This window comes from Manis pentadactyla, chromosome 4 (genome assembly GCF_030020395.1).
Source record: "Manis pentadactyla isolate mManPen7 chromosome 4, mManPen7.hap1, whole genome shotgun sequence".
Taxonomy (NCBI): domain Eukaryota; kingdom Metazoa; phylum Chordata; class Mammalia; order Pholidota; family Manidae; genus Manis; species Manis pentadactyla.
Genome location: NC_080022.1, coordinates 151,585,421 through 151,612,890, shown reverse-complemented (window position 1 = coordinate 151,612,890; position 27,470 = coordinate 151,585,421). Strand labels below are relative to the sequence as shown.

At 40.2% G+C, this 27,470-nt stretch overlaps 2 protein-coding genes across 2 annotated transcripts in view; both read left to right on the top strand.

Annotated features, from left to right (window-relative positions):
• Positions 1–3,181, top strand: part of LOC118914679 (AP-2 complex subunit beta-like) — a 73,425-nt gene extending 70,244 nt beyond the window's left edge. The window contains 2 exon segments of the mRNA XM_057501211.1: positions 2,401–2,483; positions 2,924–3,181. Coding sequence (XP_057357194.1) covers positions 2,401–2,449 — 49 coding nt within the window. The 3' untranslated portion in view covers positions 2,450–2,483; positions 2,924–3,181.
• LOC118914700 (leucine-rich repeat-containing protein 37B-like) lies at positions 3,020–27,447 on the top strand. The gene is made up of 10 exons (XM_057499510.1): positions 3,020–3,283; positions 3,351–3,427; positions 5,771–5,842; positions 16,446–16,517; positions 17,308–17,388; positions 20,185–20,256; positions 20,812–20,886; positions 22,858–22,976; positions 25,051–26,636; positions 26,997–27,447. Exons 1-10 carry the CDS (start codon positions 3,020–3,022, stop codon positions 27,141–27,143), a joined length of 2,565 nt encoding a protein of 854 aa, XP_057355493.1. The 3' UTR covers positions 27,144–27,447.
• Positions 27,448–27,470: the final 23 nt, after the last annotated feature.

Sequence of the window (27,470 nt, the reverse complement as noted above, 5' to 3'; positions counted from 1 at the left end):
GCCGTTGGGCCCTCCACTGGGCACGCGGTTCACAGGGCCGACTTGTAGACCGGTCCTGTGGCGCTAGCCCCCCGCCATCCCCACCCCCCCTCCGATCCACTTTTTACAAAGCAGGGGCACATGTTGCACTGGCGCAGTACTGCGTGAGCCTTGGCCACACATGCGCAGTGACTGAAGGATAGTGACCTTTTGCGGTTGACACTGGAAATGACAAAACCTTATGGGTGTGGGAGCTGAGCTCTGGACCGACGGCTCAGGTCTCACATGTGAGCTGGGCCAAGATTTAGGGGTGGATGGGGAAAGCCGCCCCTCTGGTGATCAGGACACCAGGAGCCCTGCCTTAGCCCTCACCCGCCTTGTAGTGTCCGCTGAGAGGAGTCTTTTTCTGGAGCGAACCTCGGCAATTCACTGGCCCCAGCAGATTTTTGAGAGGAAGCTCTCAACAGCACGTGTTGCCTTCTAGTGCTTCTCAAGTCCTAGGATTTCAGAGGAAAACACAATTGTTCGTGAAATAAGTGTTTTGGGTTGCACACTCTCCACAATTACCTGGGGAATATGAGGGGATGGGAATTCTGTTTCCAGGACGGGGAATTTCATGTGCTGTACTTGGCGTGGGACCACCCCACAGCATTCTCTGTTCATAGTATTCTCCCAGTTTGGCCTTCCGTATTCAGTCCAAGCCTTCCCAAATGCTGCAGTGGCCTGTCCTGGTTTCTATGCCATCATCAAGTTTTATTCAGCAAGGGCTGCCCACGAGCCCAAAAGGCATGTGATCAGAAGCAGCTTTTTGAGAAAGCTGGAGTGTTGGTGGGTCCAATTCCTAGCTCCACTGGGATGAAGTGCTGAGTTCAATAATTCACAGGCTAGCATTTGCACAGCACTCTGGTTTGCAGAATGCTTTCAGCTCCATTGCTACACTGATCCTTTGCTTCTCCCTCTGCCCTTTCTTTTTAGATGAAGAAACTTGAACTCGGGATGGTTAAGTAACTTAGTTAAGGTTCATGACAATAACTGGAAACTAGAAGTCAAACCCAAATATACTGATGATACACCCCATGCCATTTTATGCTACCCCTTAAGAAATCTTCACAAGAGATGTCTTATGTTTACTATCATGTGGATTTAGAATGTGTGAGCTTGACAAACTCTTTCATCAGTTGTAACATACAGGAAGCTTCATAGTCATAGTCATCACTCTCAAAGTGTGTATTCAGAACTGCCTTCAGTTTGCAGAAAACAGTTAAAAAGTTCTCTAATACATTGTAGAAATCTTACTCCATATTCTGCCATCCAATTTCACTTTCCCAGAGCTCCAGAATTACATTTCATTATGCACCTAAATTCGACCACCAATTTCTTTATCAAGGACCATTTCAATTCCTTTAAATAAATGAGTGAGGCTTAGATTTTGCAAACCTTTCACTTTATAATTGTATGATTCCATAAACCTTCTCTGATTGTTCTTGATTTGGCTATTTGCTACTGACCTTACTGCCTATTCTTACCCATATTCCTTTCCTCCTTGATTTAACCTTGATTAAATTTGATGACTCTCCTCAGATGTGACTCCACTTCTGTACCCTGTTGAACACCCCTTCAATACTGGCTCTATTCCCTGTGACTGCAATGATTACTTGTTAGACATTCTTTAATTTGAAGACTATGATCTGCTTGCTTCTATCCTGTGACAGTTTCACATAGCCACTCAGATATTACAGATGGTATTGGAAAGATTACAAAACAATTACTTGGTATCAGTTATGATGCCAGACCCAGTGGCTTCCTTGGGAAACTGCACCACCTCCACCCTTACCCTTCTCTTAACCAACAGCCACTATCCCTGGGCCACTATCTGGTCCAGGGCCACCCAGATGTGCAGCCCAAATCCTGTCTCTGTCAGTGGGAAGGGGGATCTGGAGGGAGGTGTCTGTAGCCTTTGCTTGGGGAGGGGACGCTTGGACTCCATGATTCTGAGAAAGGACTCGCTCAGGTGGTGTGGAGCCGATCTCAGCCTGAGCCTAACGTGTCATATATGAAGGGTGGGACTAGGCAGGGGAGGGGCACGCAGTTGCCAAGGATATGTGAGCATCAGAGAGCTGTCATAATGGTTCTGCTCTGGCTTAAGGGAGCTGCTCTGGTCCTCTGGCTCACTGTGCCCTGGAGTCTTTGCTGCCATGTCCTGGCTGCGTTTCTGGGCCCCGTGGCTTCTTGTGTTGCTACCATTGTGGCTGCCTGTCCAGGCAGCCCAGCCTCCGGGTTGGGCCCTGGATCCTGTGCAGCTGACCCCCAGACCCCCAGGGCCAACCGAGTCCTGGTCTTCAGATCCCTCCAATCTCCCTCTTGAATTTCGCCATCCACGTCAACAAGTGATGCATCCTGTAGTTCCTTTCTGGTACACAGGTCCAGCTGGAGAGCTGCCCCCAGGACCAAATCTTTGGGACAAGCCTGACCAGCATGAAAGTCAGCCAGAGGTGGTTCCGGTGGTAAGTTGAGACCAGAATCGGGTCCTAGATCTGCCTCCTTGACTGAAAACTGAGACTAAAACTATAAATGTAGATCAGGCTGAACACCAGTCATTTGAAATACTTGTTCCACCTCTAGGTAGTGATAGTTCAAAACCAACAAGGTTTATTGTTTCACTTCCAAACTCAAAGAAAGATCTAGCTCAGTATCGACGGCTTACCAAAGTTCTTATTGGAACTCCAGGCTGGTTTGCAGAGAAACATCTAAAACAACAATTGCAGGATGATTATTTAGCTCCCAATAGGGATGTTGTCTGTGCTAAGGAGAAGCTACCTGTAGAGTTTCTGGGTGGCCCACATCAACCTCCAGAGGCCCCTGAGGAAGTTGAAGCTTTCTCCCAGAAAAGTGTCCCCATTCATCATGGACAGAAAGTTGAGGAGGCTGAATCTTTTCTCCCCAGGTGGATTTTCAGGATCAGCATCCAGAGTCCCCTGAAGAGCTAGAACCACTTCCATTGAAGCAGGAGGTTTTGTCTCAGCTTCCAGAGCCCCCAGAGATGGATGAGAACTACAAAGACCTGCAGGCGGCCCTGGCTGAGCCTTCCTACACTCCTGAAGAGGCTGAGCCTCCAGTCCAGGAGGAAGCCCTAGCTCCATCTTCAGCACGCCCTCAGGGGACACTTCCACATCCCGGGCAGGTTCCCAGTCAGCGTCCAAACCTGACTCAGGTCACAGCTGCACCTGTGGACCTGGACGTTTCCGGACCTCAGCAGCCAGAGCCATCTGAGACAGGTTTTCCATCACTGACTCAAAATTCAGTGGTGAACACCACCAAAAACAACATATGTGAGCTCTGTAGCTGCACAGATGAGACGCTGGCATGCGTAGGTCTCAGCCCAGAGCAGAAGCTCCAGAGTGTGCCCCATGCCAGAGCCCAACGCTCACAATGGCACCTTCACGATCTTGTAAGAACCGCCTCTTTTCATTTGTTCTCTGCATCCTGCCTGACCTGGCAGCATTTTCCTCAAGGTCTTCCTGGCCCCTCATTTCCATACCCTGTGTTGACTGATTTTGTTTTTATCTTTTGTTAATTATTCCTTGTCTTCCTTTTCCTTCTTAATACTGTTCTCCCTTCTCCATTCTTTTACTTGTAATTGCCCTCATTCTTTTTCCTCACCTCCTTTTTTTAGTTCTGCAATTTAAGTCTTTAACCTCTATTCTACCATTTTCCTATCAGTTTTAGTCCATCTTCTTTATAGTAACATGTCCCTATCCTCCTTTCACTGGTTAAGAGTAAAGATTCCGGAGATAGACTGCCTGAGTTTGAACCCAGGTCTGTCATTTATTAGCTTTGTGACTCAATTTCCTAATCTGTAAAGTGGGGATTATGGTAGTTACCATCCCATAAGATTGTTGTGAGATTTAGATGGGTTAATACACGTAAAGCTCTTCTATATGTGCCTAATGTATATATGAGTGTTAACTGTTATTATTTGGTCCCTCAGTTGTGCCCAAAACCTTTTCCTTGGCTTTTTATTTATAGCACCCTTTTTTTGCACGACCCAGGGCTAAGTACTGTGGGAGCCACGGATGTATAAACATTGTCTCCAGAACATGACAGTGATAGGTAGAAAGAAAGAATATGCATCAAAAGAGAGATGATAATTAAGTACTAAAAGAGATACAGACTCTAGGTACTGTAGTTCACCAGACCCTGTAATCACTGGGATATGGAGGTCAGGGAAAGCCACTTTGGATAAGTGACAATTTTAGCTGGGACTTAAAGAGTAGCTATAATTTGTTAAATAGGGGGGAAAATGTTCAGTGTAGGCAAAGGCATGGCTGCAGGAGTGATCAGGATTTCATAGACCAGTCTGGCTGTAAAGAACTGGTTAGGACGCAATGAAAGATTTTGAAAAGCCTTGACTCTCAGCTATCGGGGTTTGAAAGTTGCAGTATGAGGATGGAGAGCCATTGAGAGTTTTCAAGCAAGAGAGACAAATGATTAAAGCAGGAGGATTGTTTTAGATTCCATATGTAGCGTGATCTAGAGAGGAGAGCTTGATTCAGGGAGACCAAATGTACTAGCAAAGCCTAGGAGTGAAGTGAAAAGGGGCTGAATCAGAAGGGTAGCGCTGGGAGTAGAAAGAAAATCCTGAGAGCGCGACAAAGGAAGAGTCAGTAGGACTTCGTAAGTGACTGACTAGAGCTGGTGGGTGGGATGTGCAGGAAAAGAGGAAAATCAAATTTGACTCTAAAGTTTCTGTCCTGGGTGATGAGGAGAGTGATGGTGGTAGAACGGGGGGAAGTAGAGCAGCTGGGAAGGAGAGCCCGTTTGCGGGAGACGAGTTCAGTTGTAGGTGCCTTTTATCGGTGAGCGTAAGGCACGCAGAAGGCTTCTGGTTGGGTGGAAATTTCCACTAGGCAGAGGAGCAGACAGGTATGAGCTATTTCTGACTGCCCTGAAAAATAGGGAACTTGTTGCTGAGGGAAGAGAAGCTAAAGGGAAAGATTCAAAGTCATCCAGAGAGTTAGTGGTTGAACGTCAAGCATTAAACAGCTTCTTTTAAGCACAGGTAATTTATGGACACATTCTCCTTGCTAAAAAAAGAAAAAAGTCACAGAAGTATATAGGATAAAATGTGGAAATCCCAGTCCACCCTGCCTACCGCCCATAAGATAACTCCTGTTACCATTTTGGTGTGTGTCCTCACTTCCACTCTCTTCCCTTTGCATTTCCCCCCAGTGAGGTAATAGATTATTCCTTGCTCGGTGATTTGTGCATTTCCCTATGCACTGTCTCTAAGAGATCTTTCCATGTTAGTCCCTCTAAATTGTAATTGCCCTTCTCCTTCTTACTACTGGAGAGATCTCAACAGCGGGCACTGAGCCAAGTGTTTCCTTTATAAAGAAATCATAGTGTTTCTTTATATTTATTGTTGATGATAAATTTTTGCCATTTTTGCTATTTAGTTGTTTATCATTTTCTCTTTGGAAGGAGTCATTTGAGATACCTAGGTGATTTTAGAAAAAAATACTTTCAAGGTAATTAACTGGCATTATCTGCCCTAGAAGTTGGACAGAGAGGAAGTTCAGTTTCTGAGGAGATGCTCTATTGTTTGTGCCCCGTGTTACATGTTTATTAGCTGTGCAAACTAGGAAGCTGATAGCTGTGGACACTAGAAAGCTGGTATTTTCTGCATTTGAATATTCCCCTGGTTGCCATGATAAGGTTGCCATGATTCTTTTGCTTATTCTGTTCATTCTTTTCCTACCTATTCAAGGATATGTACTGTGTTTCTTCACAGAAATTTCCAAGGAAACTCTATTTCTTACGTTGAAGAAAATACATGGAAGTCATACACTTGGGCTGAGAAACTGTGAGTATGTTCTCTCCAAATATGAACATGAAAAACTAGCTGCATTGTAACATGTTTCTTGGTCAAAAGTTTTGAGGTCTGAGAAAAGTTCTGAGAAAAGGTATTTCCCTTTCCGTATCTCAAATCTACCTCTATTGATTGCAATTCTATATTTATTTTAAAAATTAAATTTGGTGGGTTCTCTTTAAGAGTCAACTTAAACTTACTTTCCAGTATGTAAAGAACGCATGATCATGTTCTCGATATATAAAAATGAAATAACAGGAAGAGTGAAAACCTTCCGTGTGCCCTAACCCCCCACCCCTGAGGTTACCACTACTCTGAATTTAGTATATATCCTTCCAGATCTTTTTCCATGCATTTGTCTATGTAAGTATTTACAGATAGCAAAATAGGTTTGTTGTGTGATTTTCTTACCTTTTCTACATAAAGGGTAACATCCTATGACTGAATGCTTTCACTTTTTGACACGATTTAGATTTCTTCCCACTACATAGAAGGCTACCCCATCTATTTAAACTCCTGCATGATATTTTATGGTATAGATTTATCACAGTTAATACTTCCTGAGTTGCTGGATGCTTAGATTCTGTTGTTTTCTTGTCACATGCATCGCTCCAATGAATATCCTTGTACTCGCATCTTTGTCAACATGAGCAAGTATCTCTGTAAAAGAGATATCTAGAAGTGGAATTGTTGGGACTAAGACTGTGTAGGTAGAAAATCTGAATTGCCCTCAAAACGGTTGTGCAATTTATACTCTAATCAACAGGCCATGACAGCTTCGTTTTCCTACACCCTCTGCCACTGGGTATTTTTTTGGCTGGTGTGTGATGGGTGAATAAGAGGGGCCCCATCTGAATTTGAATTTTTCTGATTACTTGGGAATTTAAATATCATTATATGTCTGCCAAACATTTGTATTCTCAGAATTGTCTGTTCTTTGCCTATATTTTTGTTGTCTGTAATTGTTTTTATTGATCTGTAGAAAAGTCAGTTTAGACACAAGTGATTTTGGAAAAAATATTTATATTTAAAGTAATTGACTGGCATTTTTGAAGACTATTGTATCATTAATCATTTGTTCAACTTGGACAAGTCAAATGACCTGTGAATTAATATTAAAGGACATGACAGTCATAGTAATCTAAAAACAGGGATTATGACCACCCTCAAATAGACCCCCCTTAGTTGTATATCTTATTTGTAAGGAAAAAAATGCTAGAACTGGACAGTTGTTTTTTTTAATTTATGAATTTCTTAAATACTATATATAGTTTATATTTCCCATGATAGAATATGATGTGGAGATTTTATTTCCCAGACTTCTAAGAAAAATGAAAGTAACTTGACACAAGAGATAAATAACAGCAGTTCCCACTGTGGAGTAGAGAGTCGAGCGTGAGGGTAGGCTGAGCGGCAGGGGTAGGAAAAACGTTTTGGATTGTGTACATCATACCTTTGGAAGTTTGAGCCATATAAATATGTATTATATGTTTTCAAAAAATAAACTGAAGTTTAAACGTAAATTTTTAAATCCATTTGTTGTAGAGTTTATACAGTATAACATGAGTCCAGTAAGGTTAGAAGATTTCCAAGTCAGTTTGAGATTTATACTTGGTAAGACGGAGGTTCCTAACTTGGAGTCAGTGGTCCCCAGGGCAGGATTTCTTAACTTTTTATGTTCTGTGAATCTATTTGGTGATCGACAGAAGCCTACCTAAGAAGTGATGTTTTTAAATGTATAATAGGTTAAAATACATATGAAAACAAAGAAAACCAATTACACTGAAATACTCTTAAAGAATAGTTAGTAGTGATATAGTAATAAATCTGCTTTTCTTGCATTAAATAACAATATGCAGTGGTATTTATTATAATGGTAATTATCATATGCAGTGGCATTTATTATAAGGTGAAGGTAGTGATGAGAATAAAGGAATTTTGAGATATCTGCAACAAAGGCATGATATGAACATATCTGATTTCTACTGGGGGTCAGATGAGCTATACTGCTACTCTGTTGTGGTTTGCTGCCTACATTCATGATGGAAGGAAATGCCAATTTAGAGGTTTTTGAAAATAGAGACAGACATGATTTCCCATTCAGGTTCGTACGCTGCATCCAAGCCATTCTGTTCACAGACCTGTGCCCTAAAGGGATGATAAACAAATGGAAATTGCATGTGCGCTTTTGCATATATTCAAGAAAGTGAAGTTTTCTAGGAAAAGGGTTCATAGCTTTTATGAAATTCTCAGAAGGTTCTTGTCTCAAAAGATTGAGTCACAAATGCAGATGAAAAGAAAGACATTTGTTTTTCCTGTAAAATTGTATTCATGCACATGGTGATAAAGGGATGATTTGTTTTAAGTAAAGGTAGTATATCTGAAAATCAATACCTATCACTTTGAATTCATTTCACAAATATTTACAGAGCATCTACTATGTGCCAGGAACTGTTTTATGTACCAGGGATACAAGCCCAAGAACAAAAAGACCAAATATCCCAGTTCTGAAGGGATTTACAAATATGTAATATAAATAAATATATTAACTATAATAGATAGGTGTAATTTCAAGTAATGGTAAGTGCTTTCTAGAGAAAGCAAGCAGGGGAAGGCGAGTAAATCAATTCCAGAATGGCCTACTGTTGACATGTATGTATAGGTAAGCCAAAAAAAAACCACTCTGTGCCCTGTCAATTTCCTAGAAGTTACAGAGGTGGGGAGAAGGATAGTTGCCAGTAATGTAGAGTCAAGAATGAATATTGCAAAATTCAGAAGATTGCTTTAGTGAAAGGAAGTGTGATCAGAAGATAAACATGAATGTTTCACTAATGTTAGTTCATACCTGGTTTTGATGTTTTCATTTTGTAAGAAAATTTCAGATCCCCCTTTAACTCTGATTCCTATAGTTCTACATATTTTTGCTTTAGTCAAAAAATATTTGGAGTTCTCCAGATCAATATGTTTTATTCCAGATTGTTGCTATGTGAAGCTCGTTTTTGGTGTAATTTTTCGATGACACTCATTCTCAGTCTAACTTTCCTTTAAGGTTGAATTTATTAGGGTTATTTTAAAAAAATTACTACCATGTCATCCAAAAACTTCAGCGAAACAAATCCCATTAATTGAAAATACAGACTCTTTAGTTACTCCCTGTCTTACCGTGATATTCTCTCCTGAACCAAACAGTCTGACAAGGGCATCAGCCAATCAGAGAAGACACTGCCATCAACAGCTGAGTTTCCGCCTCCATCTCTTTTCTTTTCCTATTGAAACCTTGTCAGTATTTATAATTTTTAAAGTGAGAATTAGTATACAAGTTTCATATTTGTCCTGATTTTTTTCATATACCATCATTTCCTATGACCTTTTTGTATATCATCAACAGTGTACACATAAGTTTTGTTATGTGATATGGGGGGAGGTACAGTTTTTTCCAACTGTCTATTGTTATGAAGAGGGTTACGATAAACAGTGTTGGACATGTTGATTTGTTTTTTTCTCTTTGGATCATTTCCATGGAAATATGAAACCATTGCCTGACAGAAATGGGAGAACAGTCATAGCATCACCTGGTGACCATTCCCCCTGCACACATTCTGGCCACTGCTGCTGTTCCTTGTAATGTGAATTTCAGGCGAGGTCAGGGTCTTTGAGGCATTCTCAGGGCTCCAGGAGTTCTTTGTGGGAATCAAAATTTTTTGTCTTGGGATCCTTTTAAATGTATGTGCCTATATTCTGTGTAATTCTGTGTAATGTGAACCACCGTATAACAGAAAGGAATTAATCTATGAGGTAGAATTAATATCAATATGTGAGTAAGAGACCCTGTGAGGGAAAGCAGAATGTTTATATGCAGAACTTGGTGGAAATAGTTCACAAAGCAACATAGCATGTTCTCAGATTCCCCAAGGTGCTTGAAGGATGTAAAACTGTTAATATTACCTCCCAGGAAGGTAATTCCCAGGGAAGGGAAATTTGCTTTTGAAATCTTAAAGACTTTCTTCTGTAGTGGATCTCTTATCACTCCCTTGCTCCACTCTGGGAGACACTGGCTGTATACTCTCCTGCTCATCAGGTGTGAAGAAATGGGTGCGAACCATCCTGCCAGGCATGTTGTCTTTCCTGAGGGACTAGGTGAAGCAAAGGCGTGAACATTCGTGGGCAAACTCAGGTGTCAGGCTTGTCTGTGAATTATTCCCGTTCCCTTCATTCTGTATTCTGGAAAAATCATTGGCAGGATCTCTGTTTTCTAATTTATTCTTCAAAGGTGCATATATTGAGGGTTTTTATTATTATTAATAATAACACTTTTCATTCATGTAATCCTGAGTTGATTCTTTTTCACGGATGCACTATCTGACTTAGGATATCAGTTATGCCATTCTAAAGTCCTCTCGTGCTCCCTCTCTTCGCTCTGGTTCATTGGCTATCAGCTCATTTTGTTTTGTTTTCTGCCCGTAACGGAGCTGGCTTTCTTTGTCATTTGGTCATTCCTGAGTTTAGTTCATCAGTTGAGATTCTCCTGCTTGTGTTTCCTGTCTCTCGGACAGAGGTGACTTGAGCTGCTGGGGCTTGTTATTCCTAAAGGAGTCCCTGAAAGTCAGAGGAGGTGGGAGGTGGCTTCTGGTGGCGAGACAGAATTCTCAACCTTCCCCCAGGTTCTGGGCCCCAGGCCCGTTGAGCACCGATGCTCCCACCTGGAGGAAAACGCCCTTTGCTCTCTGGCCTGAGGAGGGAGGATTTGGGGCCACGGGCTGCCCCTGCTCCTGCAGCAGCATTTCAGCTCGTCACCCTGTGGGTAATTCCAGGCCATTTCTGGTAGGGAAGCATGTGTGGAGCTGCTCCCACACTTTGAGGTAAGGTTGTGGATTTTTAAATCATGTCTTTTCCATCATTCTTAGGGATTTAGCTGGTGGTTGGAGGAGTAGAGACTTGGCATTTTCCCATTTGCCAACTTGAAATAGCACAACTTCTTAGGAGAACAGTTTTTTGTACCCCTGCTGGATCCTAGGGAAACTCAGGCAAATGCATATCAAAATAGAAGTATAAGAAAGTTTAAAGCAGCATTGTTTGTAGTAACGAAAGCTAGAAAAATCTTGATATCCCCCAACAGTACAGTGAATAAATTAAGTCTAGCATAGTTAACAATGGAATATTATTCTTTAGAAACATAATGCAAGGCACATAAGTAATCTTTAATTTTCTAGTAGCCACTTAAAAAATAAAAGTAAAAAGAAACAGATGTAATGTGAACGCATTTTATTTAACCTTCATGTCCAAAATAATAATATTTCAACATGTAATGATTGTATACATTGTTAAGATAGTCTACATTTTTTTCATACTGTCTTTAAAATATCCAAAGTATTATAATTTCTACATGCAACTGGTATGAAACTTATGCATTCATATTCTTTTTTCCATATTAAGTCTATAAAATCTCAGTTTAGTTGCAAGATTTTTATCGGAAGTTACTTGATCTCTCTTTAGATATCATAAAATTTACAGTTGGAAAAATAGCATCATATGGCCAGGTCATTGCAAAATACTGAAATGTTTTCCAATAACTGCATTCAAATATCAATTTTGAATTTAACTTTTAAAATAGTTAAAATTAATTAAATTCAACTTCAGCTTCTCAGTCACACTAGCCACTTTCAAGTACTCAGTAGGCACATGTAGCCAAGCATGTAACAGTAGGCCTTAAAGTGAACCAACCTCAGCTGCACCTGAGGATAGAATGAATTTGCAAGGTAAGGTTGAATGAAAGAAGCAATGTAGAAAATAATACATATATAATATGATTCCATTTATATACTAAGTTCAGGAAGAGGCAATACTGCACTATGTTGTTTATGGCTGACACCTCACAGGTAAGACCACATTCCAAAAGCAGGGAGATGAGTTAAAAAGTCAGGACAGTGGTTACCTCTAGTGGGTCAGAGATCTGTTTGTGATGCGAAAGGGGCACACTGAGGGCTTCTGGGATGCTGGCAGTGTTCTTGATATGAATGATGTTACCTGGGTATTTGCTTCATAATTATTAACATGGACATTTTAACTCTTTTTTATTAAGGTATCATTGGTATACACTCTGATGAAGGTTTCACATGAAAAACATTGTTTACTACTTGTCTTGTGTGTGCTACACTGTCTTCCCTGTGACCCCACACACACCATGTGTATAGTACCCCTCAATCCCCTTCTCCATCCCTCTGCACCCAGCCTTCCCCACCCCTCCCCTTTAGTAACCGCTAGTCCCTTCTCAGAGTCTGTGAGTCTGCTGCTGTATTAAATGGGACATTTTTCTTATGTGTATCTTAATGCACTTTTTAGTTCCCCGAAACAATATTTTAAGTGGAGGGGGGGCATTGAACAGCTTCACTTGCAGCCTTGACATAGTTCTGTGTGGGGCTCCCGTAATAAGGTTCAGGCAAAGAGAGTGGGAGGAAATGGCAGTTCTGCTGACGATGGTGCCACCCACAGTTGGGTTCTGAACGTGACTTGGGGATCGAGAGAGTAGGTACTAAATACACATTTTGGTGTGAGGAGTGGAAAGGTGTGTGTGTGTGTGTGTGTGAGGGAGAGAGAGGGACACAGAGGAGGACATGACAGGAAAGATGTGAATGAAAACAGAGCAGAGATCACCATCCCTAAATTAAATAAGAATTAGGTTGTTTAGGTGGTACCATTATCATTACCCAGGTCTCCCCCACATGTAGAAATTAGTCCGGTACAGTAAATCGTTGTAATTATTTTGCATTTTGATTCAGAAGTAACCTTTCCATTTTTCAGAATTCTCAGTGACAATCAGTTGAGTGAATTACATAAGGACTCATTTGAAGGCCTGCTATCCCTCCAGTATTTGTAAGTTAGTTACTCACACTTATTTATGAGCTTTTAGTTATATTATCTATAACATAAATAAGGGGTTTAAATTAGACAATTTCTATAATTTCTCCCAACAATAAAAATTTGTAATTCTGTAAGTCTGTGTAGGGAGGGCACTAGCCACTCTCTAGCATTAAATACCTCCTATGTGTTTTCAATTTTTTAATTATATGGACAAGCTATAGATAGAAAAAGCCTTCAGTTACAGAGGAAAAGTTGTAATGAGGTCTGAGCAATTACAGACACCCATAGGAGCCTTGGTATGTAAGTGTTCCTATGCCCTCTGTTTATATTAACATTTAGTTTATGGCCTATGGATCAAATCCAGCCCATGGTCCATTTTTATAGAGCCCTTAAGAGTGATTTCTACATTTTTCAAGGGGTCTAAAAGGAAAAAAGAAAAAGAAAGAAAAATATGCAACAGAGACTTTATGTAGCCTGAAAAGCCTACAATATTTACTTTCAGGCCTTCACAGAAAAGATTTATAAAAGTTAGTTTAGTGAGATGAGTGGAATTAAAGTGAACCTCATATTGTCACTTCAAAGACAAGAAAATATAGAATACTTACATAAACTTGAATTCCATTAATCCAGAATATTTTCACAATTTAATCTAAATTAACATCGTTAAGTACTTAGGCAGATGAATTATGTAAACAACATTATCAAGAACATAGCTACCAAGAGAAGAGACTGGTGTTCAGGATTTCAATGCAGGGATTGTTGTAGCAATATTAAAAACAGATGTTTGAATTGGTGATTAACTGGTAGAGTTGGAAATGTTTACATTGACACTAAATAAGCATATCAGAAATGGCCCTAACTTCTCTAATTACCAACTAATTGGCACCAGTCTCATTGTCAAGTAATGCCTGCATAGTACCTTTTTTTTTTTTTTTTTTTAGATAATTATTTTTTATTGAAGGGTAGTTGACGCACAACATTACATTACATTAGTTTCAAGTGTACAACACAGTGATAAAACATTTATATACATAATTCTAGGTTCCAGCTATCACCCTACCAAGCTGTTACAATATCTTGACTATATTCCTTATGCTATACATTACATCCCGGTTACTTATTTATTTTACCATTGGAAGTCTGTCCTTTTTTTTTTTTTTTTTTGTGAGGGCATCTCTCATATTTATTGATCAAATGGTTGTTAACGACAATAAAATTCTGTATAGGGGAGTCAATGCTCAATGCACAATCATTAATCCACCACAAGCCTAATTTTCTTCAGTCTCCAATCTTCTGAGGCATAACAAACAAGTTCTTACATGGAGAACAAATTCTTACATAATGAATAAGTTACATAGTGAACAGTACAAGGGCAGTCATCACAGAAACTTTCGGTTTTGCTCATGCATTATGAACTCTAAACAGTCAGTTCAAATATGAATACTCATTTGGTTTTTATACTTGATTTATATGTGGATACCACATTTCTCTCTTTATTATTATTATTTTTAATAAAATGCTGGAGTGGTAGGTAGATACAAGATAAAGGTAGAAAACATAGTTTAGTGTTGTAAGAGAGCAAATGTAGATGATCAGGTGTGTGCCTGTAGACTATGTGTTAATCCAAGCTAGACCAGGGCAATAAAACATCCACGTATGCAGAAGATTTCCCTCAGAACGGGGGGGGGGGGGGGGGGTGGTGGTGGTGGTGGTGAGGTTCTAAGCCTCACCTCTGTTGATCCCCAATTTCTCATGCATAGTACTTTTTGTTTGGAAGTAAGCAGATACTATGAAGCTATAAAAGCTCAATGTTTATTCTTCGTCTTTAGCATGCAGAACTGTATATGTCATCCTTATTATGCTAATTAATGATGCTCTTTTGCAAACAGATTCTTCTTGCAAAATAGAAGCTTAAGGGAATCGGATGTAAAGGGCCTTCCACGACAATAAAAATAGTCCCTTGAGTTTTCAAACCTTCCAAGCCATAAGGGACACTTTTGTATTGATCTTAGGTACCTCTGCCATGTGGGCTCCAAACCTTCCAAACACAAATGAAATAACTGCTCAGTGGATTAGGCCCTTCATTACTTCTATTATAAAATATTTTGTAAGCTAAGTATTTCACTATCGTAAGTATTCTCATTGCTTTAAAAAAATGCCAATCGATAAAAAAGCCAAAAAAGAATATGACAACCACTGTGCCTCGTATTACAGGCACAAAGATGGGTAAGACAGTGTTCCTACCGTCTTATGACCACTGTGCATAAGCACTGAATGAACGACAAAGTGCTGCAGAGGCCCAGAAGAGGGAGCTATTTGAAAAGCCATTTATTTTTAAATGATCACTTTTCTTCTACTCCCCAGCTCTTCATTCATTTCATAAATATTTGAGTTTATGTCCATGCATCAGTTTTAAACATGGTAGACAGTGCAGGTAAGTAAGAAGGAAGTTTATGCTCAGAGGAAATGGATGTGAAAATACCTATATTAAAAAGAGGAAATGGATGTGGGCGGTGAGAGTTATGAATTGTTCAGGGAGCACAAAAGCGGGGAAAAAGACTTCAAGGTGGAAAAAAAGATGTTACAAGAGCAACGCTGTTAGGGCAGCCGCTTGAGGGGCTTTTGGGTATCGTCAAACAGACATCTTGGGAAGAATAAGTTTGCAAAAGAAGAGTGGCAGAAGGGCAGCACACAGGAAAAATACCTTGTCCTATAGAGTACATCGGGTGTTAGGGCCAGACCTTCTGGGGCTTCGAAGGCCAAGCCAAGGGTAACAAGCTGTCATGTTATCTCGGCAGCACTCTAGGACAAACTTCAGCCTGCTGGAAGATCACTTGGAGGGCTTCTCACAGCCCAAGCACCCACCCCACAGTTACTGATTCAGTTGATCCCGAGTAGGGCTGAGAATTTACATCTTTGATAAATTCCCAAGCGATGCTGGTGTTTGAGAACCACTCATGGAGACTTAATGTGGTGACTTTGTGCAGGACCGATTAGAAAGGAATGAACCAGAGGCAGACATACCCTTCAGAAGAGTTAATACACATCTAGGTGAAAAGTGAGGGATTAAGCCTGAATCAATGGAAATAAGAGAGTCACCTCTAATAGTCAAGAGTGAGTGATTTAAAATAAAAATCCGATCGCATGTTGTTGTTTTTTGTTGTCCCACCAATGTGCAACTGAAGCAGTTAAATTCATGGAATATTAAAGCAATGGAAACCAAAAAGGAGCTTCCGTTAAAATAATAGAAAGTATAATTCTGAATTAGTTTAAAGTAATTATTAATTAGAGGAGTAACCTCCTTTCGAATTATGTGAAAGACGTCTTTTATTTTTTCTGGTGTTGAAATGGCCTAGAAAGAATAAAACCAGAAAGGTTTGTAAATGTGAGAATATTCCTTTCAATATTGGAAATTATATATGGAGATGAAAACTTTTGAGCTCCTACTATGGAATTTGATGGGACCAGAAAAGTTGATCTAATCAATCCTTCTGCTGTCAGGAAGGATTATCTCAACAATCTCTCAAGATGTATGGTTGTATATTTTATTTATGAAGATAATGAAAATGAGACTTAGGTGAGGCAGGGATAGGGGCTCTGGAAGGTTCACATAATTTCTAAGGTTTAGAGTTTAGATAAGAGCTACTTATTCAATGTGGTTATTCTAACCTCTACTAGTTATCTCTGCTAATGAGATATCTGATAGCTGAGACAATATTTTTCCTTTTCCTTTTCCTAGAGATTTATCCTGCAATAAAATACAATCTATTGAAAGACGTACATTCGAATCACTACCTTTTCTGCAGTTTATGTAAGTTACAAATACAATTTAATTATGTTTGGAATTTTTATAAACTTAATTGTAAACCTCTTTGTTATTCATTTTGAAATATTGAAATATTTTAAATGGAGAGCTACTAAAATTATGTGGCCACATCCTTTTTGTGTCTAGGAAACCCTGGTGTAAGAATTATCATATCGATCCGAGTGACTCATTCTAGAGCAGGGGTCCTCAAGTAGGGTGATTTTGTGCCCAGGCGACACTAGGCCGTGTCTGGACACATTTTGGTTGTCAGAACTGTAGCTATGCTGCTGGCATCTGGGGGGCTGAGGCCGGAGATGCTGCTCAATAGCCTACCGTGCCCAGAACAGCGCCCACATGGGTTATCCAGCCCAAGATGTCAACAATGCAGTCATGGAACCCTTTTCTAGAGAATTAAGGATCACTTAGATGAGTGTGTTTTGAGCACTTATTCCTTTATATCTAGCAATACATGTGTAAACATGAAAGTATAAATCTTTCATATAAATATATTTTTATTCATATTTCCTGTAATAATACCACTGATACCAGGAAAAAAACCTAGATGTCAATTACTAATCCATCTTTCTCTTTTTTATAAAACAAGTATACTTGATAGACAATCTTTTTTTTCATACAAATGTTAAAAATAAAACAAATGTCTTCCGTAGTGAGATTTCTTTAGTGTACGAGGAAGTATTGAGGTTACGTTTCATCATATACAGATTAGAATCCCTGCCAAGGGGTAAATCATCTGAAATAATTTTTTCTTCTTTTTCTTGTATATTTTTTCTTGTAGAAATCTTGGTTGCAATCTAATTACAGAACTGAGCTTTGGAACATTTCAGGCCTGGCATGGAATGCAGTTCTTACACACATTGTAAGTGAAATAGAAGATGAATATGTGTAAAAAAAATGATGTGTAAAAACATGATACAGTTACTGGTTAGCAGCGGGTAAGCTCAGTATGAGCTCTGAAAAATTGTGTTAAGATCCATTTTTTTGCAATGAGGAAAGGAAGGTACAGAGAGGGGCCAGGAGACATGTCTGAGTCATACATGGCAGGCTCCACTTTCCTGATCTTTCGCACAGGCAACAACCGCACTCCAGCATGTAACACCCATGCCAGCATTGTCACGGGGGTCCACGACTGTGACTCTCTCCATGGTGGGTGGGCCTCACAGTTCCACTTCTGAACCTAACTGTTTCCTGCTCTGGGAACACAGCGCTGAAAGAACTGGGCTTAGGACAAAGTTCTCCAGGGAGCAAATGGTGTCGGTGCTTCCTCAGCCATCAGTTTCTTTTAAATGAAAGGAGTTCTGAAAACTTGCCACACGGATCTTCTCTCCCCAGTCACCCAGAAAAATACCTTTCAAACTGTGTTCACCTCTGATGTGAATTATCTGAGCAGTAGGAACCTTTGAGGAATGGGAAAAGATGTTAGTGTTAAGCTGTCATGTGCAAAATAGTCATAAAGAAAATACATTGCTGTAGCCTCATTCCATAAAGTTTCTTTCCTGACTATCTAATAAGGAATGGGGCTTTTCCTCCCTTTTGCTTGAGTGCTCTGTGGCACAGCCGAGTTCTCTGTGACACAGGCAAATCACTGGTTTCATAGTTTTCAGTGAATCAATCTTGCATTTCTTTGGCTAAATTTTTTCCTAAGACTTACTCTTTGTGATGCTGTTATACTCAGAATTGTTTTCTCAATTACATTTTTGGATTGTTCACTGCTAGTGTACAGAAATACAGCTAATTTTTGCTTACTCATTTTGTCTTCCACAACCCTGCTGACCTCATTGATTAGTGCTAACGGTTTTCTTCTAGATTCTTAGGAATATGTCTCGTGGGCTTCCAGTTTCCCAGGAATGTGTTGGAGCCTTTCAAAGTCTCTGTGAACATCTCCTCCCTGAGCTTGTCCTTTTACGCTTTTTGGTTGGACTATTTTTTTGTCCACTGCCTCACACACCTACCACATTAAACCATTTACCTGTAATTGTTTTAAAAAATGCCCTCTGAGGAGAGGCTTTTAGCACTAGGCAGCTCCCAGTCAGGTCAAAGACAAGCCTTTCAGGTAAGGTCCTCCAGGGCACCACCAGACAGTAACGCGGAGACAAGTCTTTGGGAAGGAGGCTCTGAGGGACCTCGGGCTGTTTTTCAAAGCTATCACTGGACGGAGAGCAAAGGTCTAGGAGAAGTTAAAGCAGCACAGATCTCACTGTTTGTAGAGAAATTAATGTTTTTCTTGAACAAATTCTCCCCACATTGCTGTAAGCCCACTGATTAAGTATCCAGAGTTTGGAAAAAGCTGGTTTGGCCATTTCTGCTAGCTTTTTGTTGTTGTTGTTGTTGCTTTTATAGGATAAATTTTCAGATGTCCTTACTCCATCATTTTCACTGATTCTCCTGCAACATGGTTTTAAATCTCTAAAGTCTCAATGAACACAGGCTAATTAGATATTTAAGCATGGGAGATGATTAGGGAAAAGGAATAAAAAGAGAAAATGTAATTCTCATAGAGGTTTCCCAGATGGGTAGATCAAGTTCGAAAGGTATTTCTATATTTAGTGCTGTCAAAATTGAGGTTAAAGTAAAAGGTGTCTTAAATCCCTTTCTCCCATACAAGTTAAACCCAGGCTTTGGAACCAGAACTGAGTTCAGATTTCAGCTCTGCTTCTTAATACTATCTTGATGATTTAGGACAAGTTATATAACCTCTCTTTACCTCAGTTTCCTCGCTTGTAAAATGGGGTAATAATAATATGTATCACATAAGGTTATTGTGACGATTAAATGTGAAAAGCTGATCACAGATGCCTGGCTCCCAATATATATTAGTTGTGATAATAATACTCTGCAAAATGTACTGATGATTCTTGAGTAAAGTTAATTTACAAGAAGATTTTCCCTTCCTGTTTTTTTTTTCTTTTGGTCTGTTGTTTGTTTTAAAGAATTGGGAAGAAAATCTCAGCATTTTGGAATAAAAATTTGCATCAAAAATGAATTTGTTCATTGTATTGATGTGTAAGCAAAATGTTATTTATTTATTCAAAAAACTTTTATTAAATACCTAGTAAACACCAGGCACCATGTCAGGCACAGGAGTGACACTGACAGTAAAGTGTGGTCCCTGCCCTCAAGGAGCTGACAATCCAGGAGACTGACTAAGTGAACAGGTGGTTGCGTGCAGTGTAGCCAAGGCTGTGACAGGTGCAGGGGTTTTACCGCCTCCTCTCAGGTTTATCCCTTTCTCTTTGGATCCAAAAGCAAGGAACTGGTCCTGCTGTCACTGCGTGGTTTAAACTGTGGAACTGTTTTAATTTCCAGAACTGAAAGAAAAGCATCTTGAATTATGGAGGACCTAGGAATACCATTTCCTTCAGAGCAAGGGGATTTCCTCCCAGCATAGTCACTTTGTGGGATTCTCAATCTGAAAAGTTTTTGCTTTCCACTTTTTTCTGTGTTTTTCCTCTTTCTGTTCTCCCCTTTATCATCTAGAGACCTAGGTAGGTAGTTCCCAAAGGAAGAGTGCTTTACAGACTCTAAGTGTGATTTATAGTTAAAGACAGATAACAATTTTTTCTTTTAACCTTTAAGTCCTATTCCAAAAAAAAAAAAAAAATGAATGCAAGTTTCGTGACATGCAGATAATTTTACTTCCATTGCATTTTTTCAGAAACCTCAGTCTTAATCCTCTGACAACTGTTGAAGATTCTTATTTTCTCAAATTGAGAGCATTAAAATATTTGTAAGTATTGCAACAATCTCATGGTTTATGAGATGATTTCTGCTCTTTTACTTTCATCAGAGATTACCTATTTTGCACTTTGGCTAAAAAAAAGTAATTTTAATTTTACCTGGGTTATTGAAATAAGAGTTTTGGACAAAGAAAGAATTAAGAAAGAATGTATATGTGCAAGACAAGCTATCAGAGAAAGAGAGTGGTGCTGAAGAACGCACATAGATATGGAATGTGCACATGCACGTAGAAATATAACTTATTCCAGAAAGCCAAGAGGAATACGGTGTATTTAGAAAAAGTCAATAATCTAGAGAGGTGGGTGCAGGTGAGAACGAGGAGCAGGGCGATGACAAAAAGATCATAGTGTTCAGGGCCAAGGTCATTAATTTTTAAATTTATTCCATAATTTCTCTCTGGAATTATCATCTGTGGCAGATAAACTCCTGCTGGCTAGACAGAGAAGCCAAAACTGAAGTAATAATGTGTCATTAAGTATCTTTTTAAGTATAGGGCTTTTGTCTTTGGGTTCGTATCATAAACGTTTGTGCTTTTTTACTTCAGAGACATGGGAAAAACCCAAGTGACACTTAAAACACTTGAGAGCATCGTCATGATGAGCCCCAAGTTAGAAAAACTGTAAGTTGATTTTTCTTGTATTTATTTTCACTTAGTTGATTTTTTAAGCTTTCATTATTTTATTAAGTCAGGCTTATTGAAGTATGATTTTCATGTATTAAAATTGGCTAAGTGTACAGTTTGATGAATTTTATCAAATGTATAGTTACGTAACCACCACCATTCGAAATGCAGAACCCGTGTTGTCTCCAAAAAGGCCCCTTATGGCCGTTTGCAGGCAAACCCCTCCTCCCACCACCAGCGCCTGGCCACCACCAGTCTGATTTTCGTCCCTGCAATTTTTGCCTTTTCCAGGTCTTCTCAATGAACTCATATCGCATGTAACCTGTTGTGTTGGCTCTTTTTACTTAGCATAATCTTTTTGCGGGTCATCCATGTTGTTACAGCTGTCCCTCCTTTTTACTGCTGAGTAGAGTTCCATACCAGTCATCAATTAACGAACATTTGAGTTGTTTCTAGTTTGGGCTATAAAAAGCTATGACAAACATTCACACGCAGGTCTTTGTGTGAACATGTTTTTGCTGCATCATATGCTAGGTATGTATTTAACTTTTGAAGAAACTGCTAAGCTGTTTTCTAAAGTAGCTGCACCATTTTGCATTCCAGAAAGCAGTGCATGAGAGTTGGCTGTTGCTCCACATCTTCACCTGATCCTTATATTCAGTGTTTTACAAATGTTAGCCTTTCTTGGAGGTGTGTGGTTGTGTCTCATTGTGGTTTTGATTTGCATTTCTCTATTAAGATCTATTAAGATCTCTAATCTCTGATGATGTTGTCTATACATGTGCAGACATCTTCTTTAATGGCATGTCTGTTCAAATCTATTTTTTAATTAGATATTTGTCTTACTGTTGAGTTTTAAGAGTGCTTTATATATTCTCTAAAACGTCCTCTCTCTCAGATATATGTTTAGCAAATATCCTCTCTCAGGTTATAGCTTGTCTTCATTCTATTAAAAGTATCTCTGAAGACCAGAAGTCTTTAATCTTTGAATTTTGATTAGCTCTAGTTTTTCTTACAGGTTTGTGCCTTTTTTGTGTTTTATCTAAGAAATCTTTGTCTGGGAACCCATTGCCAGTCCAAAGTCAGAAAGATTTTTCTCTTATGTTTTCTTTCAATAAGTTGAATACTTGTTGGTTAATTAATTTAGGTCTATCTATGATCCATTTTTATTAGTTCATTTTCACATATAATGTGAGATAAGGGTCAAATGTCATTTTTTATCTTTGCAGTTTAAAAAAATGTTTCTGTAGGACTTTCTGACAATTTATTACACAACTTACTGCACCTTTAATTGTGCCATCCCCCTCCAATGCGGCAAGCTAACAGAAATTTGGTATTATGCTAAGGCTAACTGATGGCCTTACACAAGATTAGTATGGGGAACAACCCTGCATTTAGCAGTCTGCTCTCGCCGTTTTTGTCAGGTCAGCTGAGAAATGACTATTTTCCCCTCACCGTCAGATCTACTGGCCACTGCTCTAGCCTCGTCTTCGTCAACATCCCACAGCATCTGCCAGTCAGTCTGTCTCTTGTCAGCTACATGCCTTCCTCTCTGGGTATCCAAATAATTTCCCTATATGCTTAAAATACTAAAAACACACTGAAAAAATGAAATTCCTATGCATAATGTTATCTAATGAAGAGTTGATATTCAAATTTCCTCAGTTGTCTCCGTTATATCATTTATTTCTAACAGATCAGTGTCACCCAGTTCTAATCCCTATCACCTTTATTCTAGGCCTACGATACCCACTTCCATTCTTACCCTACTGTTAGGCATCTCTGTCCTCCTGTTTGTTTACAGTATTCAAGAACAGCGGTTGGCCAGCTCATCCCTACCCAACTTCACAGGCCATATGTTCCAAGAACTCCTTTTGCACAGCCCTGTGGGAGGCCTGGGCCTGCCTCTTCTACCTAGTCAAGTAACTCCTTTCCCACTGATTTAATTCTCCGTGTTTCAATTTATAGGATTTTACCAATCCATATGACCTGCTGCCTCTGCCAATTTAAAAATAATATTGAGGTTTTCTACAATACAGTCAAGCTGCATTGTGACAGTGAATGTCTGACAAACATCGCATATTGTGGTGAGTTACCGTTACCCGATGATGTTTTATTTATGTTTTAACTGTTAATTTTTAAACTAATGGTGTTAATTGCATTATTTTTATTAATTCATTAAGAGTTCAACTCCCTACATTTCTAAGAACTACTCCTTTGGATTCTCAGTTACATTAAGCTAACAGTGACAGTGATCCACATACTTAAATGAACAAGAGAAAGGAATGGAAGGGGAAAGAATGAACATTAGTGGCCACATCCTGTGTACTGTGCTCTCTGCCTGGTGCTTAAGCCCTGAATGAGAACTTACTCACACAAGTATTACAGTTCACAATCTGATTTTATATGCATTAGGTCTCACGTGCCCTTTGTCTTGTAGGACAAGTATAGATATATTTTTGTTTATTTTGTTTTTGCAATTTTTATAGAGGAGTACAAGTAGTGCTATTTTATGAAAGTTTCCTTTGGAACCTGAGAGTTTCTGGTTCTATAACCAGAAGCTGCTGCTCAGCCCACTTAATGGATGGGAAGGCTCTTCTGTTCTTAGACTGTCCAACTCTAAATTTGCTCTGAACTGAAGCCTTTCTATCCCCAAAAACACTCAGGTGCTTTTAAGTATTTTTCTATGTAGTAGGTTTTATTGGCACTAATGTGATGACTTCCAAAATATGCTTTCATGCTCAGATAGCTTGAATACAGGTCTCTGGGGCACATCATAAAGTGATCTGGGGCACATCACAAATAATACTTTGCTTCTTCTATAAATACAATGTTGCTTATTTAAAATAAAACATTTTTTTGCCAGTTATATCATTCCCTTCTCCCACTAAAGGTGGGCAAAACAGGCATTTTCATTCTACTTCTATAGGTGAGGAAAAATGAGGTCCAAGTGTTATATATTGTAGCCTAGTGCTCAGGTCTGCTAGCCTCGGTTTGGGGCTCTCTGCAAGCCCATGCTCCTCCTTCCTCACGACCCTTACCTCCTCCTCTGACCCTCACCACCACCACCAAAAATACTTGTAATTCTGGAAAATAAACCCAGCTGGCCAGTGAACTTGTGCAGGTGCCCTTGGCCTTCACGTAGTCAGAAGCTTTGGATGGTTCCCCAAGTAAAGCTGGAAATACTAGAAATGAAATTAAATGAAAGCAAAGCAGGTGTCTGAAAAATTTTTGTTTTTTTCCCTTTTGCATTTTAGGACCTCAGGTATTGTTCCTTTGATTTATTGAGTATTCCACATTGATATAACAACCTGACAGCTCTCTTAACCCACACCCCTGATCCCTGCTCAAATTTAAGCAAAGAGCCAGGGTAGACATGGTGTTTTTTTGTTTTTGTTTTTTCCCCCTATATAGAGCCTTCTCTCATGGGGGCTGGGATATATGGAAGCAGGGACCAAGCAAAGGAATAGGTTGGTAGGTGGAGAAGGGCATATGTAGAAGAGAACTTGATTGCAGTGGGTGGTGGTGGTGTGGTCATCTGTGATGGTAGCAAGAACAGGAACACACTGCAGAGGTGGTGAGAGAAAGCTGTACACTCCCTTTGCATCTGAAGCACTACAGGATGGAGTATGTGAACGTGAGGAGTCACTGTTAGATCTGCAGAGAATCTAGCCGAGGGCGAGTATTTGTCTTCTAGCCTTGGCTTTTCTTGAGCACGGGACAATTGGCCGTTGGGGACCAATGGAATAATCCTGCACGTAGTACTGTATTTTGCACTATGGAGTGTTCCTAGCAGGAAGCGGCTCTTTCAAAAGACATATTCCTCTCCTTTTGTTGATGCCGACCATAGGTTTAAGTTTGTGTTTATTTTTCTCCTAATCAAACCTCAAATGTTTGCTGAGTCCTGATCTGTTTGACTGAGGTATATGGTTATGGACTGACAAAAAGCTGTCTCATCAGTCTTTCATTATCAAAAGCAGTCTCTCCTTTTTTTTAAACTGAGGTATCATTGATATACAATCTTATGAAGGTTTCACATGATCAACATTGTGGTTTTGACATTCACCCATACTATCAAGTCCCCTCTACCCACCCCCAACCCCATTGCAATCACTGTCCATCAGCGTAGTAAGATGAAAAGCAATCTCTTCTTTTTGACAGATGATGAAACATCTATAGGGAACCCAGAAGGGTCGTTCATGAAGGCATTACAATCCCGGAGGAAGAGTAACAGCCCTGAGCTGACTATCGAGCCAGAGAAGGCGGCCGCAGACAAAGATGCCATCAGTTGGTCAGCCTTCAAAAATGAGCAAGAAGACTTTAGCAAGGAAAGTGTTGTTAGTGCACTAAGCTACATATTACCTTATTTCTCTGATGAATATCTGGAAGGTGCAGAATCAGCACTATTACAATTCATTAATCAACTTCTTTCAAACCTACAAGGAGTAGATGAGCCTGTGGGGCATTTGCAAAACAACGTAGAGAACACTTCTCTTCCACCTGAATCCAGCATTTCAGCTTACAAAAATAAACAGGGAATAATCTCTGTTCTGGAAGATATCATAGATGCCATGCCTCTACGTTCCAAACTTCTGAATCCCAGATTTCACCCCCAAATCTCCACCAAAACGTTGGAAACTGCCCAATTACAAGAAAACAGCCCACCAGACATTCAGAGAATAGGGAGGAGGCTGGGGCCTTTGAAGGTGGTCATCAAGGGCCCAAAGGGCATTCGGGAGAGGCGACGCAGACAAATGAGGAAGGCTGGCATCAACGGGAAGCAGAGGGCCCAGCTCCTTGCGGAGAGCACGGCCGAGGAAAAAGGCATCACGACCCCATCCCCAAGGGCGCCGGAGCAGCCTCACGTGGAGCAGCCCCCCAGGGAAACCGCAGGAAGCTCCTTCAGCACAGAGTCTTCATTCCGAGGGGAACAGGAGGCAGCCGTCCCTTCTGTCCAGTACTTGATGGGCAGGCCTCCTGCTTCCAATACTCCAAAATCTCTACCTGAGATTAAATCAAAATCGAAAGACCTAGCTGACAGTATTTTTGTTTTAGAAGCTGCAAGTGCTGGAATGAGAAATATGAAGGCTTCTGAACCAACCTCACACTTAAGAGAAAATTACCTCTTTCCTGAATCTTTGCGGCATGCGGGTCACAAAATACTCAAGGACAAAATGAGTAGACAGTTCAGCAATAAAGGTTCACACAATAGCCCGATGGTTGTGAACAAGCCTCCACTCACTGCAGTGAGCCTTATAAACTCCCCTTCACAAGAGGCTTTTTCATCATCAGAACTGACTTTTCAGAAAAATAATTTTCCAGATTTGTTTTCTCTTTTGGATCCAACTCTCAAACTGACCACGGAAACACAACAGGAACATGACAGTGTGGGCACTGGCTTACCCTCCACATCCACAGCCTTCCCTTTCCCAGGGAGCTCAACTGCAGGTGACCACCCCGAAGCTCAGCTAAACGAGCAGCTGCGGTCCCTCATCACCGACAGTGATGTGAGAAGGCTCATTTCTCGTGTTTGCTGGACTTTGAAAACGGGCTGCTCGGAGACCCACCTGAAACCAGCCTGTGCCAAGCTCATCTTCCAAACTGGCCTCCTGATGAAGCTTCTCAGCGAGCATCAAGAAGCAAAGGAGCCCAGGGCAGACTGGGATACAGACCAGTGGGAAACAGAAAACTACATCCACGGGAGTCCAGAAGCCCAGAGTGAACAGGAAGAGCAGGAGTTCCGTGAGGTGAGGATAACTCCCAAAACATGGCCCCCAGCCTGTTGGTCAGTTTGGGACATGGCATTGAAGCACCCCGGCAGGAAGACCGCGGCCCCTAGTCTGGGTCTTGTCTTGGCCTGGGCCTTTGGGGAAGACAGTGATCTCCCACTGTGCTCATTAAAGAATGATGCCACAATTGCTGGGGTAGGTGAGGAGGGGCCCTAACACCCAAGATAAACCAAGAAAATGCTGATTTATCATTAGCATTAGATTTGGTATGTTCTTGAAAAACATTTATGCTGTTGAATGAAATAATGAGATGTTATAAGAGCTTTTATCCTTTCCACCTCTTTGTTTTTGAGAAGACTTTTTCCATTATTTTTCCAGTTCCCAAAAGTTCTGGTGCATGGGTATCAAATCAAAGTCATCTTGGCATTGTCAATGACAGGAGCAGTGCTGGTGTTGATTACAGCTTTCTGTCTCATTAAGGTAAGGACAATTAGTTCAGGCTTCCAGAGGATAATCTGTCTTTAGATTCAGAGTCCACAAACTGAAAATCAAAGCCTCTCTCCCACCTCTTACTACTTGATATTCCTTCTTAGTCACCAGGACCGACATATGCTTTATTCTCTTCCTGCAAAGTATATGCCAGAGACTTTTAAAGGAACCCCCCTTGCCGGAGATCTCTGTGGAACTGACACCAGATAATGAGCCATTAGACTGTTTTGAGAGGTTTAAGAAGGCCAGAGTTGACATGACAGTAAAGTATCTTCAACTCAAAACTAAGTCGATTTGACATCAGTCATTCTTTCTACCACTGATTTCTTTCCTTGTTGACTGGAATAATGAGGGATGTGTAAT

Bases quoted from the DNA above. Each gene is read 5' to 3' on its own strand.
- LOC118914700 (XM_057499510.1), top strand. From the start codon at position 3,020: ATGGATGAGAACTACAAAGACCTGCAGGCGGCCCTGGCTGAGCCTTCC. The intron at 3,284-3,350 runs GTGAACACCACC...TGGCATGCGTAG, and splicing joins CACTGACTCAAAATTCAGTG to GTCTCAGCCCAGAGCAGAAG. The intron at 3,428-5,770 runs GTAAGAACCGCC...GTTTCTTCACAG, and splicing joins AATGGCACCTTCACGATCTT to AAATTTCCAAGGAAACTCTA.